Source organism: Eleutherodactylus coqui, chromosome 10 (genome assembly GCF_035609145.1).
Source record: "Eleutherodactylus coqui strain aEleCoq1 chromosome 10, aEleCoq1.hap1, whole genome shotgun sequence".
NCBI lineage: Eukaryota > Metazoa > Chordata > Amphibia > Anura > Eleutherodactylidae > Eleutherodactylus > Eleutherodactylus coqui.
Window position 1 is genome coordinate 18,845,952 of NC_089846.1, and position 20,395 is coordinate 18,866,346.

At 46.2% G+C, this 20,395-nt stretch overlaps 1 protein-coding gene across 2 annotated transcripts in view; it reads left to right on the forward strand.

Moving 5' to 3' along the window:
• The window catches only part of GRIPAP1 (GRIP1 associated protein 1), a 95,060-nt gene that overhangs the window by 22,461 nt on the left and 52,204 nt on the right, over positions 1-20,395 (forward strand). For both annotated transcript variants that reach the window (XM_066580450.1, XM_066580451.1), the window contains 5 exons: positions 3,540-3,653; positions 4,543-4,620; positions 6,337-6,432; positions 7,055-7,111; positions 12,076-12,175. In XM_066580450.1, coding sequence (XP_066436547.1) covers positions 3,540-3,653; positions 4,543-4,620; positions 6,337-6,432; positions 7,055-7,111; positions 12,076-12,175 — 445 coding nt within the window. The remainder of the gene's footprint in view (positions 1-3,539; positions 3,654-4,542; positions 4,621-6,336; positions 6,433-7,054; positions 7,112-12,075; positions 12,176-20,395) is intronic.

A 20,395-nucleotide genomic window follows, 5' to 3' on the forward strand; every position in this document is an offset into this window, starting at 1 on the left:
CTTTGCGGTGTTCTCCCCTCGCCCTCCCCTCCCCCCCCTGCAGGCATTCCTGTAAACGGTACCCACCAGTTGCAAATTGTGTTGTGTTACCATGTCTGACCCCAGATCAGAGGGTTCCAGCCCGGCCAAGGGGAGGGTGAAGCACTACGCTTGCTCTACATGCAGCGTTAAATTTGCGTACGGTCAAACCGACCCCCGCTGCGCGGGGTGCACCACGGCACGCGCTCCCCCAGGGACTCCGGTGCCCCCCGCCGCCCCTGTGGAGCCAGGGCCCGAGCCCCAATGGGCAAGGTCCCTGGCTGCTGCCGTTTCCGGCCTGGCCTCATCCTCTGCGGCAATTTTACGCCGGTTAGAGCTTAGCTCCGACGCGTCCTCCTCGGAATACGCGCAAGGGAGGACACGCAAGAGGAGGAGGTCCCGCAGTAGCGAGGACTCCCCCCGGAGGTCACGGCGCACCAGGAGGTCAGGTAGGTCCCCCAGGTCCAGGCGGTCCGGGGACTCTCGCGGCTCCCACGGTTCCAGAGAATCTGTGCATACGTATCATAGATCACGGCACTCGTCGCGATCCCGATATTCTACAAGACAGGCCCGGGCTCACCATGAGTCCCCACGAGCGTCGTGCTCTCGGGCATCCCATGACACGGCACAAACGGCAGGTGAGGGCAGTGGGTCGGAAGACTACGACCGCTCTGATGCCTCGTCAATGTCTGAACTAGACGAAGAGCAAGTGTCACGCCTAGCCAGCCTAATGGACAGCCTGGTGATATCCGTAAGGGAAACCCTCCAGGTTACGGAAGAAACAGTAGAAACGGCCCCGTCCACGGTGTCGTTTAGACGACAGAGGAAATCACGACAGGTCTTTCCGGACCACCCGGATTTCTCGGAAGCCCTTAACAAGGAGTGGCAGAACCCGGATAAAAAATTCAGGCAACCCGGGAAGACTTGGGAAATTACTTACCCGTTCCCAGGGGGCTTGAAAAAGAGTTGGGCGGTACCTCCAGTAGTCGACCCACCCGTGTCACGACTAGCTAAGAGCACAGCATTGCCAACAGCCGAAGTAGCGACGCTAGCGAACCCGCAAGACAGGAAGCTGGACACCTTGGCAAAAACAGTGTTTCAAGCCACAGGCACAGCCTTGCAACCGATATTTGCGGCTGCATGGGTCAGTAAGGCGTCCACAGCCTGGGCCAAACAATTACGGAAAGACATCATAGCAGGCGCTCCACCAAGCGAGTTGCTCGAGCTGACAGATAATATCATACAGGCAAATAAGTTTGTATGCACAGCTCAGCTTGACGCAGCCAAATTTGTGGCCCGGGCGTCCGCCGCATCGGTAGCGACAAGGAGAACACTCTGGCTGAAGAGCTGGTCAGCGGATACAGCGTCCAAAATAGCGCTAACGAAATTGCCGTTTGAGGGAGACAGACTATTCGGCCCCAAACTGGATGTCATGATAAAGGACGCCACAGGCGGCAAGAGCACGTCACTACCGCAAATGGCGGCAAGGAAGGAGAAGGCCCCATTAAGAAAGAAGCCGTTCTTTAGGCCCTTTCGGCGTTTTCCATCCCGCCCAGGGGCGGGGCAGTGGTCCCACTCTACGAGAACCCCTGCAGAGTCAAAGAGGGGCCCCTCATTTAAAACAAAACAGCCGTGGCGACCACGACCCGGAACATCGAAAATGGCGGGACCAAAAAACGTGGCATGAGGCACTGCCCCCACCCAGTGTCACCAGGGTGGGGGGCAGACTCTCCCAATTTTGGGAGACATGGGGGAGGCGCGTGAACGACAAGTGGGTACAGGAGATTGTGACATCCGGGTACTCAATCGAATTCACAACCCTCCCACGGAATTTTTTCTGCAAGTCCAGAGTGCCGTCCTCTCCGGAAGGGGTAGCCAACCTACAACAAGCAGTACAGAACCTACTGGCACAAGGGGTTGTGAAACCGGTGCCAGGAGCCCAGGAGAGGCAGGGGTTCTACTCGAACCTTTTCCTAGTACCCAAAAAGGATGGCAGAGTGAGACCGGTCCTGGACTTAAGGAGATTGAATCGACTCGAAGGGGCCTAGCAGCTTCAAAAGTCACCCTATCAAAATGGATAAGGTCCCTGATAACGGAAGCATATCGAGCCTCGGGACGCTCGCCACCATTTCGGGTTACGGCCCACTCCACACGGGCGGTGGGGGCCTCCTGGGCAGTCCGTCATGGAGCCTCAGCCCTCCAGGTGTGCAAGGCAGCCACCTGGACGTCCGTGCATACATTTTCGAAATTTTATAGAGTCCATATAGCCGCATCATCCGATGCCGCTCTTGGACGGAAAATCCTGCAGGCGGCAGTCGTTTGACCGCACGTGCAGTGCCCACCCAGTATATGTTTTTTTCGGGACTGCTTGTGAACGTCCCATGGTCTAGGCTGTGGCCCCCAATGATACGGACGAGAAACAGATATTTTTGGTATAACTTACCGTAAAATTTCTTTCTCGTCACGTTCATTGGGGGCCACAGCACCCACCCCTTATTATTTAGGCGGTTGCCGGAACTCTCTGTTCTTCGGTCATTTTTTTGGTGGCAAAGAATTACACCAGATTTATGTTTGGTATGTATATAACACAATATGTATAAATGTACTCCCACTGGCTACCTACTGCTTGCAGACAGACTAATTAGCTGAGTGCCTGCAGGGGGGGATATAGCCAGCGGGGAGGAGCTAACACTTTTTTTGCTTAGTGTCGCCTCCTAGGGCAGTGGCTATATCCCATGGTCTAGGCTGTGGCCCCCAATGAACGTGACGAGAAAGAAATTTTACGGTAAGTTATACCAAAAATATCTGTTTTTCCCGCAGTTGCAATGCGTTTTGCGAGGAAAACTGCATCACTGCACATCTGATTTTTACATGCATTAAAATCACGTTTCAATATTAAAAATGGGAAAATCACGTTGCACTCACATTTACATCTGAGCGCAATGCGATATATATATTTTTTCATCCGTTTCATTGGGGGAAACAGCAAGACCTTAAGATTTTTGGTATAACTTAATGTAAAATCACTTCTTTGTTACGTTCATTGGGGGACACAGCAAGACCTCAAATAATTGATATAAATAAACACATTGAGATTAATGTGTTTTGGGGTTTTTTTTGGCACGAGGCACCTGGAAACAGATGTTTAGTTCATTGGTGTGTCTTGCATCAGAGCAATTAAACTTTTTTGCACCATCAACGGTCACATTAGATAAATTCTTTAAAAAACGTTGTTGTGAACTTTTTAGGGTATATGGATGTCATTGGAGGGGATATCTACCTCTCTTCATTTACCCAAAGTCGACATAGAATAAAAACCTTATAGTATATGCTTTACATGGATGGCCCATTTATTTTCACGGACGCGGAGTGCTTGTGGGATTTATGAAACCCTGGAGATGATCTCAGGATGCCACATGACCAGGAATTTTAATAGGAGTCCCCACTTTGGCTGTAGTTGTTATAAACGCTGCATGTATGGGCATCTGTATATAACAATCCTAAAATACTATCTCCTTCAGGCTCGAAGTCGGGAGTTGGAAGGATTACAGCAAACAACAGAAGAACTGCGCTTACAGATTCAGTCACTAGAGGGAACCAAAGGCTGGTTTGAGAGGCGACTAAAGGAAGCAGAAGTAAGTGTGAGGGTTAGGGTGGCTTTACACGGGTCAGATATCAACTGGATTGTCGCTAAAGCGTACGAACAACTGTTGTTTGTGTTCTTTTACATAGAGCGATGATTGTTCACGTGTTCGATTTTGTGTTCGCCGAACAGATTGTTGGGAGTGATTTACACGGGCCAAAATATTGCTCGACTACTTGCGGGGCGTGAGTTTCTTTGGTGGGGGGTTATGTGAAATTTCAACTCCTCCCCAATTCACGCTTATTGATTGCTGAGCCCACTAAATGCACATAAGTACGTACAAGCCGTCTTTCAGGGAACCCTCACTGCTGCGGTCTCTAGCAGCTGAACAGCCGATGCTGCAGATCTCATTCTTCTCACCTGCAAGAATTTTTGTTTTCCGGAACCAATAAGGAGAGGGCAAAATGTAAAAAAAAAAAAGCAGCAGCCAATCAGCATTCAGTGGTAGATGTGCGCCAAACAAGCACACACACCGCTGCAAAGTTATTGGCTAGAAGTTGAAAGACAATGATTACCTGTTTACACCGGACGATAATTAATTAACCAGCGACTATTTTTAGGTGAGCTAAAATGAAGCGACTAGTAAACAAATTCTCCCTCATCACTTGGTTGGTGGCCGAGTTTACATGGAACAACTGACTCTTACATTCGCTCTATCAACCACTGTTCAGACGATGGTTGTCCCATGTAAAGCCGCCCTTAGTCTGCCGGTTCACATCCGTGTCCCCATTCCAGTCCTGTGGTTCACAGACTACATAATATGGCAGTCATCAAATGATACATGATGTGGAGGGCAGACTGTTGCTGTACGGGTCTTTACGGTTGGGTTGGAGATCTTTGACTTATTTCATCCACTGTCTCATCATTCTGATACTTTTTAGGAGACCATTGAAAGAAAACAGTTGCAGCACGAAGAGGATTTGGCCAAACTGCGCAAGGAGCATTGTGCTGATCTGCAGGTAGGGGACCTTTTTGCGCAGGCAGATATCCTGCTTGGTAATGAGCACTTGTAGACGATAACATCATTTTGTTTGGCATCCGTTTAGTACATGTAAATTGGGCAATTATTGGGATTATGTGGGCGAATGATTAATCCGATCTTTTGTTCCTATACAGTTTGCCTGTTGTTGGAAGCACGTTCCTTGCCTACCCGGGGAGATGTGGTGCTGACAAAATTATATATTTTTTTTCTTGCCTACATTAGCGATACAGTCAGCCAATAAACGAGTGTTTGGTCTTTTGTCGGCTGACTGCTGCTATGTTTAAACAGGGGAGTGATCAGAAACCAAGGTTTTTATGGACTTTCGTGCAGCTGATCTTAGACCATCTAAATACAGTTAAAAGGGTTTTGCCCGTTTTAAAACCCCATCCACAGCATAAGGGAGAAGTGTCTAATTGATGGGAATTCAACTGCTGGGCCTGTCACTGATCACGAGAACGGGGGTCTTGTGTACCCCTGAAGGAAGTCCAGTACATATGCTGCCACTCCATTCATTTCAATGGGACTGCTAAGGAGAAGTACTCGGTAATCTCCGTCAGTTGCACAGAGATCAGTGGAGTGGTAGCGCTAGTGTTTGCTGCTCCATTCGTTCGTGGGTACATGGGACCCCCGTTTTTGTAATCGCTGAGGTTTCAGCAGTTAGGCTCCCACGATCAAACACATAGAGAATAGGCTTCAAATTTGGCACAACCGTTTTGAGTCTGTAGCTTTTATGTATCCTGAGGATCCCCAGCCCATCAGCTGATATCGGGCTAGCTGTTATTGTAGACCGCTCTGTTCACACTGCAGCGGCCCGGGTTGGTAAGGCTAGCACAGTTCCCATTAAATTCAATGCAATGCCAACCTGAGCTGCTGCAATATTGATAGAGCTTTCTGACTTTGTCTGCAATCACTCTGGGCCTGTTGAACAGCTCATCAGCGATCAATCTAACTATAGATCACCAAATCTAATGGCCCGTTTACACACAACGATTATTACTCAAAATTCGTTCAAACAATGTATTTTGAGCGATCATCGTTGCGTGTAAATGCTACCATGATTAGCGTTTCGTCCGAATGATGATTTTTAGTTCAGCATAAAAATCATTGTTCGGCTGGCCAGCTGATAGCAGGGACCACATACTGTGATTCTCCACAGGAGTGCTGATAACATTGTTTTCAGCTGCTGTCCCACAGGAGACCAATGAAGCTGTATGCAGATAACATACCACCTGCTTTTATCTGCATGCAGCGACGGGAGCCTCATTCACATGCAAATGAAGCTAATAAGCTACTAATGGGCCTTAGTGCCCATTAGTCGTTTATGCAAAAGGGTCGCTCAAACTGTCATTCTAGCTATCTTTTGAACGAATTTGAGTGATCATCTTTGCATCATCTTTAGGTTAGCTTATCAATAATAAAATACTGGAAAACCCCTCTAAAGGTATTGTATACCCTGTATAATCCCCTTCTATTAGAACCTTCTGTAATAAGGTGTCCTGCTGCTGGAAGCCCCAGCTATTAATGTCAATGATGAAATGAATCTCCCATACAATCTGATGGACACCTGGATGTTTATCATGTAATCAAAGGTCTCCACAGATGCCCACATTGTTTCTACTTTGTGACTGCCAATTGGTAATGTGTCCCTCGTAGCCTTGCAGTTGATGTTGTCTTGCTTTGTCCATCCTTGCAGGTGAAGGAACGGGAGCTGGAGATGCTGACGGAACAAATAAAGTCTTCTGAGAAAGACAAAGAAAGTTTTAATGAAACAATAGAGCGGCTAAAACAGGTGAGAACTGACAACAAGGCGGTCTGTCCGCTGGTGCTCATAAATGTGAGCCTAAGGCCACTCTGACACATGTGTTCTCAAATTGCTGCGTGCATTTGACAGTGCTTTTTAATGCACCCCATCGTTGTGATGGGTAATGGTTCAAGTGCTAAAAGGCAGCGCTTGAAGTTCGCAACGCTAGAAACGCTGCGCCAAACACAGGTCTGCGAGGCGCCATTGGTATTAATGGAAGCGTTGTACCGCAATTAGCTCGGTGTTCGGGACGTCGCAGTGAAAAGCTGAGTGGCCTAAGGGCCTATTACATGGCCTGAAGATCGGGCGAGAACATTTGTTTGCCCAATCATCAGCCCATTTGAAGTTGCACCCGACCTGCTGATGGCAGCAGATGTCCCTGTGCGAACGAGGATGTGCTGCTGACAACGATGAAACAGCATGGAGGACGAACGGCAGTTCTGAAGATAATTCGTCCCTCATACATCCCGAATTGGTCTGTGTGAAGTCCAGGCAGATGAGCGCTGATCTTGTTGATCAAGCCATGTAAAGAGATCCATTCTTCAGTCATGCAGGGGGACACGTGTCTCAGTCATGCAAACTGATTATTGATATGTGCTTTCTTCATTAGGAAGTAAAGGATACTGCAGACGGACAGCGAATCCTGGAGAAGAGGGGGAGCGCAGCTGTGAGTATATATACCAAATATTACACCTCCAGATGGCTACGTGCCCGTTGCAGCCGAGATTCCCAGGTGCAACTCATCAGGCAGCACACAGACACCCCAGCCCTGTGCTGGAGAGTGGACGTTGCATGTCTTATTCTTGGCCATGAATCATACCAGAATAGGACAGGCTGACTTTTTTTTTTTTGTATTTTTTTTACATGAATCATCTGTCCATGAAAAAAATCGCTGGTCCGAAAACGCCCGATTTAATTTAATGGGTCCAAGTTTTGATTGAGTTTGATCAGCGCTGCAGAATAAGTTGGCGCTATACAAATAAAGATTTTTATTATCAGTTACAAACTCTGACAGAACTTGGATGTAAAACTCACCCATGTGAATAGGGCTTACACCCCCCCCCCCCCCCTCCCCTTTCTCTTCCCCCTACAATTTTGTACAGACAGAGCGCGGTCTACATCAAAGGGCTGTAGCTCAGGTTCTATCAGAGCTACTGACAGGCTTTGGTGTCATTTCAAAAATAAGACTATGGGCTTCTCCAAAGCATTGATAGAACCAAAGCTAAAGCCCATTTGAAGTGGGGTCAGGAATACTGAATTTTTTTTTTAAAGGAATGTTTATTGAGCATGTCTTGCATCACAATACAGAACAAGGGAGAGTAATCAAGAATACGTCACAAAATTAAAACATTACAGTTTTCTCACTCCCGCCAGAGTTTATAATACCACCTTTTCTCTTCTTTTTTTATTTTAAACAACTTTTGGCTGTTATAACAAATGAGACCAAAGCTCCCAACCTGGGGAATCGTAACGATTAGAACAAACAACTATAAACTAAACCCACAGCTCCAGTACCAATATTGTGTATACATATTGTCCATGAGAGTCACAACAACCAATAGAGAAAAGAACTTCAGTTTTCCCAGAAAAGAGGAGTTAGTCAGATACGCCCAGCACAGTATTGGGGCAGTCAACCCACCCACCCCATATCTTGGTGAACTTGGCAGGACGTCCCCTAACCATATATGTCAATTTATATAGAGGGGCAACACTGTTTAAATCACGCAGCCAGGCAGCCCTAGTGTTTTTTTTGGGATGTTTCCAATTAAGTAATATTACCTTTTTAGCATAGAAAAAAAGCTATTCGTATAGGGTGCGTGCTGCCGCATCGACCAGGATGTCCTCCACAAGGCCAAAGAGACAGACCTTCAGGGTGCAGGATATGCGGTGCTTCCAGATGCGTCTCCATGAACTCAAGAACATCCCTCCAATGAGCTTGTAAAACATGACCCTCCCAGAACATATGCATAGTTGAACTAGGAGATAAGCCCATAGCGTTTAGACGGCTAGGAGTATAATGGACTCTATGGAGGAACTTGATTTGTATTAGCCTGTCTCTAGTACTTCCTAAGGGAGGCTCAGAGCCTGCCAAAAGGCCTCTCCGGTCATCCAAGTCCAGATCTGGTATATCCAAGCCCTGTCTCCCAGTGAAGCAAGGCAGTGAAACGCAGTACAAAGTTGTGCCCATTCATTTCAATGGGAGACGCAGCTGGAAACGGCCAAGAATAGAACATGCAACGCTTTGAATACGCAGCATTGGACACACTGCGGTTTGATGCTTCTGTGAGCGGCCCCATTGAAATGAATGAGAGCGTTATACAGCGATTAGCGCAGCGCTAAATACTGTACAAAAATGCCTACGTGAGGGAGGCCTTAGTTCATCTAATCACACCGCTACATTGTTTAACCCTGTATATGCTGCAGTCATTGCTGATTGCGGCATCTAAACGTTTTTACAAAAAATTTGTATGTTTTTTTTTTTTTTACCTTTTATATCCTGTGCAATTTTTCTCGCTCGTGTGAAGCCGGCCTAAGTTCCATAAAAAACTAAAAAAAAGAAAATGTCAAAAAAGCCGTTTTCTGTTTATTTTGCTTCCTTTAAAACAAGATTTAAAATATAATCAACTCTTATAGGGAGGTGAGTCAGAGGGGGGCATCGCTGGACCTTCAGGGTCCTATTCAATGTAGTGAAAAATCATTTCCCCGGGCAGCCAGCTTAAACTCACAGATAAATCGTTTACTCTATATGTAACAGACGATGCAGTTATGGCGAATGTCATCCGCCTCATTACCCCCTTTCGTAAGAGGAGTAATTCTAGAAGGTCAACACTTCGTATCTATCATGACTGCGCAATTATGACAAGCACCATCCGCCTCGCTACTCCCTTCCACAGGAGGAGTACCTGTAGTGCTGTGACACTCCGTATCAATCACCATTATGGCATGCACCAAGCTTCCTCGTTAATTTAGGAAAGAATGAATGTGTTACTGATAAACTCTGACATAATAGCGGGACTACAAGTCTCAGGCTGCCTCGTTACCACTTTCATATGGTTGGACGGGACCTCTAGGGTCATCGGGGCCAACCACCTGCTCAGTGCAGGATCATAAATCATCCCAGACAGATGTCTGTCCAGCCTTTGTTTGAAGACTTCCATTGAAGGAGAACTCACTACCTCCTGTGGCAACCTGTTCCACTCATTGATCCTCCTCACTGTCTAATATCTAATCTGTGTCTCCTCCCTTTCAGTTTCATCCCATTGCTTCTAGTCTTTCCTTGAGCAGATGAGAATAGGGTTGATCCCTCTGCACTGTGACAGCCCTTCAGATATTTGTAGACAGCTGTTAAGTCTCCTCTCAGTCTAAACATTCCCAGATCCTTTAACCGTTCCTCATAGGACATGATTTGCAGACCGCTCACCATCTTTTTTTTTTGTTAATTCGTTTTATTTTGAAAAAGGCATTGCAAAATACAGAATGAAGAAAACTTTGTTAGGTGCATCCTTATTCATGTATACATTTCCTTGTGCATAAGTCAACGTAAATCTTATTACTGTATTTTCTAGATAACTTAACAATAAACTTTACAACTTTTTTTCCAACCGCTTCTGCTCTAACTTATTGCAGTCTTAGTGGAGAGACTAAAGTGTGGGTCTGCTGACACTTGTCTGGGGGGGGGGGGGGGGGTGTATATATCGGGCCTCGAGGTTTATTCCATGGTTAAGGTAGAATGGGAGTCGATCCATATCCCCCATATTTTCCTAAATTTGGCCGGGCATCCTCGGTTTTGGTAGACGATTTTCTCGTAGGAAGTTATGGTATTTACCAGTTGGGTCCCATGTAGGATTGAAGGGGTTTCCACAGCCATCCACCTCATGGCTATTGCCTTGCAGGCCAAGAACAGCACCTTTTCCAGGAAGGTGCTGGTGTGGTGTGGCCACACCTCCTCCTCCAGTAGGCCAAACAGCACCACCCTGGGGTCCAGGTCAATAGCCAGTGGGGGAGGTAATAGTGCGTTTATGAGGTCGGTAATTTCCGACCAGTATTCGTTAATTGGAGGGCATTCCCATATCAAGTGCCAGAAGTTCGCCTCTGGTTGGCGGCATCTGTGACAAATATTTGAAGACGCTGTGCCCATTTTGTATAGGCGGCTAGGGGTAAGATAGGCCTGGTGCGTTATGTATAGTTGGATTAATTTATTGTTTACGGCGGGGGAGACGGCCAAATGGGATTCGGAGATGTCCTGCCATTCCTCGGGTGTGAGGGATGAGATGGCTTGTTTCCATTTATCATATGCTGAAGGCGGGTTGAGGGCTATTTTAGCCGAAAGGAGATGTGTGTGTGTATAGGGCTGAGATTAGCCCCTTAGGCCCCTGGGACTTGAGGATGCCAATTGTGGGGAACTTGGATATGTGTGTTGAGGCGGGTGGAAATTGGGAGTTCAAAGCGTGTCTTAGTTGGAAGAAACGGAATAATTGAAGATGCGGGGACTGCAACCTGTCGCGTAGCTCTATGAATGTAGGGAATCTTTCATCTACATATGTCTTTTATTGTATGTACCCCTCGGGCCATCCAATATTGTGGACCGCTCACCATCTTGGTAACTCTTCTCTGAACTTGCTCCAGTTTGTCTATGTCTTTTTTAAAGTGGGGTGCCCAGAACTGGACACAGTATTCCAGATGCCGTCTGACTAAGGAAGAGTAGAAGGGGATAGTGACCTCACGTGATCTAGACTCTATGCTTCTCTTAATACATCCCAGAATTCTGTTTGCCTTTTTGGCTGCTGCATCACATTGTTGACTCATGTTCAGTCTATGATCTATTAGTATACCCAAGTCTTTTTCACATGTGCTGCTGCTTAGCCCAATTCCTCCCATTCTGTATGTGCTTTTTTTCATTTTTCTTGCCCAGATGTAGGACGCTAATCGTTCATTTTAAATGCAGGCAAGTGACTAGATGACCCTCTTCCCATAATTATCGTTACTGCAGGTTCACCACCCTTTTTTTTTTCTAAGTAGAGTTGTCTATGCTGGCAGTTATATGAGTGTCGATTTCCCCCCCCCCCCCCTAGTCTGTACGCTCGTGCGTTATGCGGTAGCTCGCAGGCAATCAATTGCATTGTTCCATTGCGCCGTGTATATACCCGGCATAAAGTCCATTGTTCTCTATTGTCGCATATATACCTCCAGCTCATACGCAATTACATTGCTTATGGGCTGCGGGTATATGCGTCATCTCTAAGCGACGGCGTGGGAAATATAAGCAAAAATAAACAGAGGGACTACGCATGACTTGTCTGCGTGAGTACACGGCCATGTGCAATACAATTTCGCTGAAAGTACACGGCCGTACGCAGGGTCACGGACGGGTTCACAGCTGTAAGATCCAGCGTTTTCCACTTACTGCCATGTGAGCCCAGCCTTACAGTTTATTATGGTTGTGGAAAACGTCTCAAACACCAAAAACTGCAGTCGCTCTCCCAATTAATACCATCGCACATTACAAGTCAATTTTTTCATTATTAAAGCAGGTAAACGCGCGCGTCTCGCCTTTGCCTCACCGTGTGTTTAGACTTTTGCCTCGCCGCGCGCGTGTAATATTATTAACAACACATTTGCCTTTTTTGACAGCTAAAAGATCTGAAAAGACAACTGCACCTGGAGAGGAAGAGAGCGGATAAACTGCAGGAGCGTCTGCAAGAGATTCTCACCAACAGTAAGACCCGGACAGGTAAGTGCCCCCTTGGTTCTGTTATGGGTTTCATCCATCTGCTGATGATGAACGTCATCTCCTTTGCTCATCACAGTGACAGACTAAAATATAACTTTTATTCAAGAGAACGTCAGGATGTGCCATATCACATGACTGACGTGATGACGTTACAGCGCTGCGCGCGCGTGCGCAGTAGCGGATCGCCAGTAGCGATCTTTCTAAAGTAAAATTTAAAGATCCATGTGTACATACGGGCGATCAGACTATAAGGGAGACTGCTGCAACATTTGTCCTCACTAATACACCCAGTTTGAGCCAAACCGCAGATTATAAACGGACTTCTTTTCCCTGTTTTCCCTTAGATCTGTGGAGTCGTCCTAACCCCTCCCACTATAACATCTGATTGGCTGATTCTCCACACCAACCCCCTTTGGGGGAGGGCTTCTTGGTATATCAGTAGCAGCACTCTGGGCTCACAAACAATGCCTGAGCTCACCATCAGAGCTCCAGGCTCTACCACTTTTGTTATTTTATCTGAATGTGTGTGTGTTGGATGCAGGTCTCATATCTAGGCAGCAAAGACACCGCTCTGCTTAAGCTACTATGCGCTGCCTAGAGACCTTGATAGAATGAAAGGGATCTGAAAAAAGCTCTATGTAGCCTGGAACTCTATCTCTTTTTTGATAGACTAGTCCCAGGCTACTATATATCTATAGAGCTTATTATATGAACAAGTTGCAGACTGCTATTATTTCGCTATTTAGCGACCTTGTTCAAAGATTATTGGATGATGAACTAAGTATGGGTCCTGAATAATCCCCTACTTTCTAGTTCTGATCCCATTTCAATTCTTTGAGGTTAGTTGATGTGCAGTATTTCTCTATAAATCAGTATATCTCCTGCACATCTCCTAACTAGCCTGCATGACCACACCAACAAAAATCTGACAGAGATTATATAACCCTCTATGTCCCAAAACACGATTGTGGTACTTTCTCAAAATCTGGCAGAAAGTATTTAACCCTTCGTGTCCCAAAACACGATTGTGGCACTTTCTCTTAACTCTGTGTCCCAAAAACAAGATTGTGGCACTTTCTCAAAATTTGACAGAAAGTATTTAACCCTTCGTGTCTCAAAACACGATTGTGGCACTTTCTCTCTCTCTCTCTTTCTCTTGAGTTTTCAACTCAATGAACCTGTCATATCGTATGGCATAACTCATACAATTGCTCCTGATGAACTACCAACAATCCTAGTAGGGAAACGCGTTGAGCAGTAATTATTCCTGAGCAAGTAATCATATTTCTACGAGCAGTAATTATTCCTGAGCAGTAATCACCCTTTCACATAAAGAGAGGTCATCCATTCTTCTCTCGAGTTATATGAGTTGTATATTGAGCTATACTTATACTAAAGAGAGCTTACCGTTCTTTCCAAATGATATGGACTGATACTACTCTGAGCCAAATACTTGAGGTACTTTTATGGTTTCCTCAAATCATATTATTGGCTAAGTAACTATCAAATCCTGTGATCATCAACCTATCCGAATGTGACCACTTTGTTACAGACGGTCGCTATACTGATGCGTGACACTCTTCTTATAGTTTATAGGTACTGCGGCCCCGCTTTAGTGACCATTGGATTGATTAATCGCAAGTGACGACTAAACCAGTGCGATCTCCATAGGTTTTTTGAGCAATTTTGCTCCAGTACCAAAGTGTTCTTAGACTTATATCTGATACCCGTAATTCTACTCATTAAATTACGGACTATCTGATGCATCACTAGCGACTCTTCAGTCTCGTCTTTACCATAGCCTAGGTGGGGTGATTCTAATAACTCCATATACCCACCTAACTGTAATATTCTCTGTCTTTATGTTTGTTTTGTTCTTAGCCCAAGTCATTATTTTATGTTAGTCTTGAATAAAAGTTATATTTTAGTCTGTCTGTCACTGTGAAGGGCTTCAATTTGATTTAGTCAGACAAAGCTCTGCCCCTGTGATTCTCCATCTCCTTTGCTCAGGTTCATTCTCTAAAGTCATGAGGCCTCCCAGTACAACTCACAGTGGTCCCAACCCCTACAGAGAGCTCAGAAAAAGGCCTGGTCCTTTTTTTTTTTTTTAATAACATTAAAGGGGTGTTCTGGGACTTTAACTTTATCAATTGATGACCGATAGGCCATTAATAGATAATCACTGGGCACCCGCCGCCCAGATCACTGCCGATCAGCTCATTGCCGCTATCATCAGTGGAGGAAGCAGCAGCTCGGGTTGGTATTACAGACACAGATTCCATTAAATTCAACGGAAGCTGCAATACCAACCTGTGCGGCTGCGCCATGGTCAGCGCTTTCTGCTTCCTGCGCTGACTGCAGTGACAGTTGCCCCAGGAGCCAGCTGATCAGCAGCGGTCTGAGCAGTGCGTTCCCACCGATCATTTACTGATGACTTGGCAGTCCGGTCATCAATAGAAAAAGTTTACAATGTCCTGGAATACCGCTTTAACCCCTTAACACTCCAAGATGTAGAGTTACGTCATGGAGGCAGTTTTTTTTCTTTTTTGTTTTTTTTTTAATGTGGGGAGGAAAGAAAAAAATTTGGAAAAAAAAAAGGGTCCGCATTCTTAAGGGGTTAATGCTCAGCATAATTACTTAATATTAGAGAGGAGCAAGCGTACTCGCTAAGGCAAACTACTCGAGCGAGTAGTGCCTTATGCAAGTACCTGCCCGCTCGTCTCAAAAGATTCGGGTGCCGGTGGGGGAGAGCGGTGAGCAGGGAGGAGCGGGGGAGAGCGGAGGGGAGAGAGTGAGAGAGAGATCTCCCCCCGCTGGCACCCGAATCTTTAGAGACGAGCGGGCAGGTACTCGCATAAGGCACTACTCTCTCGAGTAGTTTGCCTTAGCAAATACGCTCGCTCATCTCTACTTAATATATCTTTATAGGGGTTACTGCTAAGTTCTTTATTTCTAACGCATTAAAGGGGTATTCCCAAAATTGACTTTTATCCGGAGATAAATTCTGATAGGTGGAGGGGCTGGGGGTCTCATGGCTGAGACCTTCACCGAGAACGGGAATCCCATGTCCCCCTCTGCTCCTCAGTGCTGGCTCACTGCACCTCCACCCCTTGTAGTGAGGAGAAGATTGAAGAGGAGCGTTGGTCTTGTGTGCACGGTGCTGCTTCATTCATCTTCAGTGGGACTGCAAGAGATAGCGGAGTGCATGTACTCAGCGCTTTCTATCAGCCCAATTGAAATGAATGGCACGGCACTGAATACACCACCCCATTCAATCTCCACATCAGTATCACTGTGGAGGTGAGGGAGGGAGGGTGCTATGAACCTGCAGTGCGAAAGAGAGAGATCCACATGATTCCTATTCTTGGGATCTGGTGAGACCCCTCCAATCATGCCCTTATCTCCTATCCTGGGGAACAAACCTTTAAGCTCCAAATTAACTTTGTTTAGTCATAGTTACATGATAAAGCTCTGGCCACCACTAGGGGGAGCTCACGACATGCAGATTAATACATCTCCCATTGACTTCAGTGGAAGCTGTAAAAGCCTCTATGCAGTAAGCTGGACTGTAGCAGTAGTTTGGTGCTGGGTCTCCTCTCACGTGGGCCCTGTAGCGATCGGGAGCTCTTCCTCATACATCACCGCGGCTGGCACTATTTTATTTTTTCCTTTCCTTAGCCTTGGTGATTAAATGTGTAAATCAGACAGCACTGAGACCCACTGTTCAGAAGGCTTAACCACACCATCTCCCCCCATTAATGGTCCTGGTTTATGATTGAAATGGCCTTATGAAATTGTGGACAGATTGATGAATGCTCAGCTTCAGACATTATGGCCTTTCATGGTCATGTTTAGAGATGAGCGAGCACCCAAATGCTCGGGTCCGCGATATTCGAGTCGAGCTTTTCGTAAAATTCGAGAGCTCTACTCGAGTAACGAACCCCATTGACTACAATGGGAGACTCGAGCATTTTTGTATGTGGGACGCCGGGGGCCGAGCTTTTTTCCCCCCCTAGGAGCGCTCGCTCTCTCTAGTCATATTATCATGCGCAGCGTGAATGCACTTTGTTGTACTTCACCATCTCACAAGTGAACGGCGGCGTCATTCAGGATGGGGTGTAAATCTGCTGTGTATTTCCATGCAAAAGCCTACAGGGGGCATCAGCGGTCATGTGCTGCACTGTGAGATGAGTGGATTCATACCTGTTGTATATCATATATAAAACATTCAGATTACCCCCGCAGATGATAAATTACAGCAGCCGGTTGGAAGTAAAATCGGCGACCAAAACTTGCCTTCCGATTTGCTTTTTTTCTCCTTTGTGCGCCATATCAGTATTATGAGAAGCATGTTGCCCATCAGTAACATGGTCAGAGTCAGTATGTAGAAGATACCAAAGCTTTCAGAAAACCTCTGCCATGCCATAGTGATACGTCTTCAGTGATGATCAGTGGGTCCCGGTGTCACTGGGATATGGTAGAAGTTTACTGAAAGTTTCTTTATACTTGGAGGCCATTTAATATAATTTTCTGATTAATATCTCAGACTGGCATGCGGAATGGGATGTCTTTCCTTAAAGGGGTATTCCCGTCTTGCCCAATTATTCGCCTTCCATAGGATACTTGCTAATCATTAGGAGCCCAACTGCAGGGACCCCGACCCATCCAGCAAAATCTCCCCCCAGCACGTCACACAATTTTGACAACTGCTGTTACGCGCTTCCACTCCACGTATTTCAGTGCTGGAGATTGCTGAGTGCTTGTACTCAGCAATTTCTGATATTTCCATACAAATGAATGGAAAGGCAATGCACATGCAGGGACCTTCTGGATCAGTGGGGATCCCAGCGATCATTCTCTCCTATCCTGAGGATGGGGGGAAAGCTTAATAACTCTGAACCATTCTGGCTGCCTGCAGCCACCACTAGGGGGAGCTCACTGCATACTGATTATAGATTGACCTGGATAATAAACCTGTATGCAGTCAGCTCCTGAGTTCCCCTAGTGGTGGCTGCAGGCAGTTAGGATTGTATTACTCCATTTGGGCGGACATGAAGTTTAGTTGGTGAATGCATCGGGCTGATCAGCTCTCAGTCTCCAGCTGGATTCATGAAGACCCACCCAGACGTGGATGTTCTAGTAAGTGCACCCTGGCCTCATCAGATCGAAGAGATCTCTTCAATCCTATATGCAGTTTGTGTTGTGGAATCGTGAAAGACCCTCTTTAACTCCTTCCTGATATCCACCATACACTTGATGCTGATCATGGCTGTTAACCCTTTGAATGCGGCTGTCAATTTAAATGCCCCAATTGGTGTTCCAACGGTCCCATAGGATAGCCCCCCTCTTGCTATGTTCTATGGTATTGCATTATACTGTGTGAGCGATCAAATGATCACATCCCCTGTGTAAAAATTAGTAATAAATAAATAAAATTTTATTAATTAGAAAAAATTAAAATAAAAAATTTTCCCATACTTATAATTACCAAAAATATCTTTGTTTTTATTTTTTTTATCGCTGCATCTATAAAAATTCGATCTATCAAAGTATTGCATTATTTATTCCGCACAGTGAACTTTGGGGTGATGTCATGATTATTGGTCTTATGGCCTGAGAAAAGCTCAATCCTACTCTAATGAATGGGATTAACCTGCTATACCAGGTACAGCCACTGCAAAATGAACGGCGCTGGAAAGACAATGTGGTGCAAGCCTTAGTACTGCATCTTCTTCAAAAAGCTCATCAAGGGGTCATAGGCGGCAAACCTCCACCGATCTAATATTGATGGCCTATCCTAAGGAGAGGGGATAAATATCGAAGTCATAGAAAACCCCTTTAAGGAGCACCTGTCACCGGCTTAAAGCACCATAAAGTAACTTACGGTTAAACGCCACTCGGAACCGCTGCGTTTTTGAACGCATGCGTGAGAGTGGCCTAAGAGGGAAATGCTCCGTACAGAGGGTCATTGCTCATTACAATAGAAGCGGATGTGATGAGCGATGCACAGGGTGAGCATATAGTCACCAGCTGCCCTTCCGCTACGCGGTGTCACCTGCAGTGAGATCTCATATTTAGGAGTTGCTTTGTACGCAATCTCCTTATAAGCGTACGATAACTTGAGCGATTGTGTACATGAATCTCGGTAATTATCATTTCTCACAATGAAGCCCCTGGCGGCTAATGAGCGGGTTATCAGTCCAGTGCCCATATCGCCAGCCCCCCACTGCGCGGGCACCACAAGTGCACCTAATAACCAGCCGGATGGTATAGCAACGCAAAACCTTATTAACAGCACGAAATACAATTATAAAAGGACACTGATTAATGGCGGCCTCTCTCCACGGAGCCAATCAGAATCTAAGCATTTACTGCACGGATGGGAATGGCTTCCCTGGGAATAGTCAGAGTGTCAGACTTCACAGAGATGAACGGGAGGAACAAATCGCACAGCTCAATGAGAGCGCAGCCCGGGTCCACGAAAAACAGCAAACACAGTAAAGTGGCTGCCTTATAAACTCCCATAAAAATCCAATTACCCTAATGGCGGCGTCTGCTCATTCCCATTAGTTTACAAATGGACAAAATGGAGGGTTAATACGGTTGAAAAAAACGCGGCGGCATCTTAATTCCTTCTCAACGAGAAATTAAACTAAGTATTACTCATTACTGTTTCAGGAGAAAATGTGTGTTTTGGTTAACCCTTCCGTACAGGCAAACCGCGTAAGGTAGCTGCTCTTAGAGGGGTTCTCCGCTTCGGGCATAAACCAACCATAAGCTGATGAAAGGTATTCCTGCTTCTATGGCCTCGTTCACACGGGCGACCGCATCGCCGGAGAGAATCACAGCGATATCACATCGCTGGTCCATGCGACATCGCTGCGGTTTCTCTCACTGCGACTTTGTAGCACCACATGCAAGAATTTGGGGCGGGGGCTTGAAATATAAGCCCTTCCCCGAAAATAAGCCATAGCTGAAGAAAAAAAAATACACATACGTCACCTTAGAAGCACTGTCAGCCCAGCTGCGTCTTCTCCACGGGTCACCAGTATTCCTGGAAATCCCCGCCTCCTGGAAGCACTGGCGGTGATTGGCTGACGCTTAGCCAATCAGAGCCAGCACTCAATGAATGGCTGTGATTGGTTCATCGAGCGCTGGCTGTGATTGGCTAAGCATTAGCCAATCACAACCAGTGCTTCCAGGAGGCGGGAATTATTCAATCCCTGACCAGAAGAGAAGATGATGATTAGTGCCGGGGACCCGGGGAGAAGACACGGATGAGCTGACAGCGCTTATAAGGCTGGGTTCACACAAAGCGGATTTGCTGCGGAAATTCCGCTAAGCGCTGCAAGTTTTTCGCTGCGGCCAAACCGGGAGATTTCCGCCGGGATTCCGGCATGTGAGAACCCAGCCTAAGGTCATGTATGTGTATTTTTTTTTTTTTGCTGCAGCTAGGGCTTTCCTCCTGTCAAAATTGCATCGCCTCACACGGAAACCGCGTTTTCCTGCGATGCAACAGAGAGGAAGACTCCATAGGGAAACATGGGCTACAAAACCTCACGAGCCGCGTGCATATCGACGAACCCGCAAGGTTTTTGCGTCGGGTTGTTGCATGCTACAAAAAATCTCACGTGTGAAGTAACCCATAGGAAAGCATGGGCTTCACATACATGCGATTTGTATCAATGTGACTGTGTCGCCCGTGTGAACGAGGCCTAAAACCCCCTGCAGTCATCTGTTGTAATCTGAGAATCCAGAATTCAATTTCCCTGCAGTGCCTCCGCAGGAGGAATGGAGGATTACACATGTGGTAAAATCAATAAGCTGACCATGTGATTTAAAAAAAAAACCCAACAAATTCCACCATTGTTTTTCGGGTATTGTTTTATTGGCGTTTACGGTGTGGTTAAAAAAAAAAATCATGACAACGTTATTCTCTGAATCGGCACGATCACGGCGATGCCACATTTATATGGGGGCTTTATGTGTTTTTGCGCACTATTAAAATGAAATAGCTTCTCTGTCGCCGCATTCCAAGACCAAGAACACTTTGATTGTTTTATCGGCAGAGCTGTATAAAGACTTATCTCTTTTACGGACAGCCTGTAGTTTTTCATGACCTTTTGACCACTTTTTATGTTGGTTTTTGGGAGTTAGGAGCAGCAAAAACAGCAAGTTCAGAATTATTATTACTATTGGTATACGGCGCGGACAGCGCGG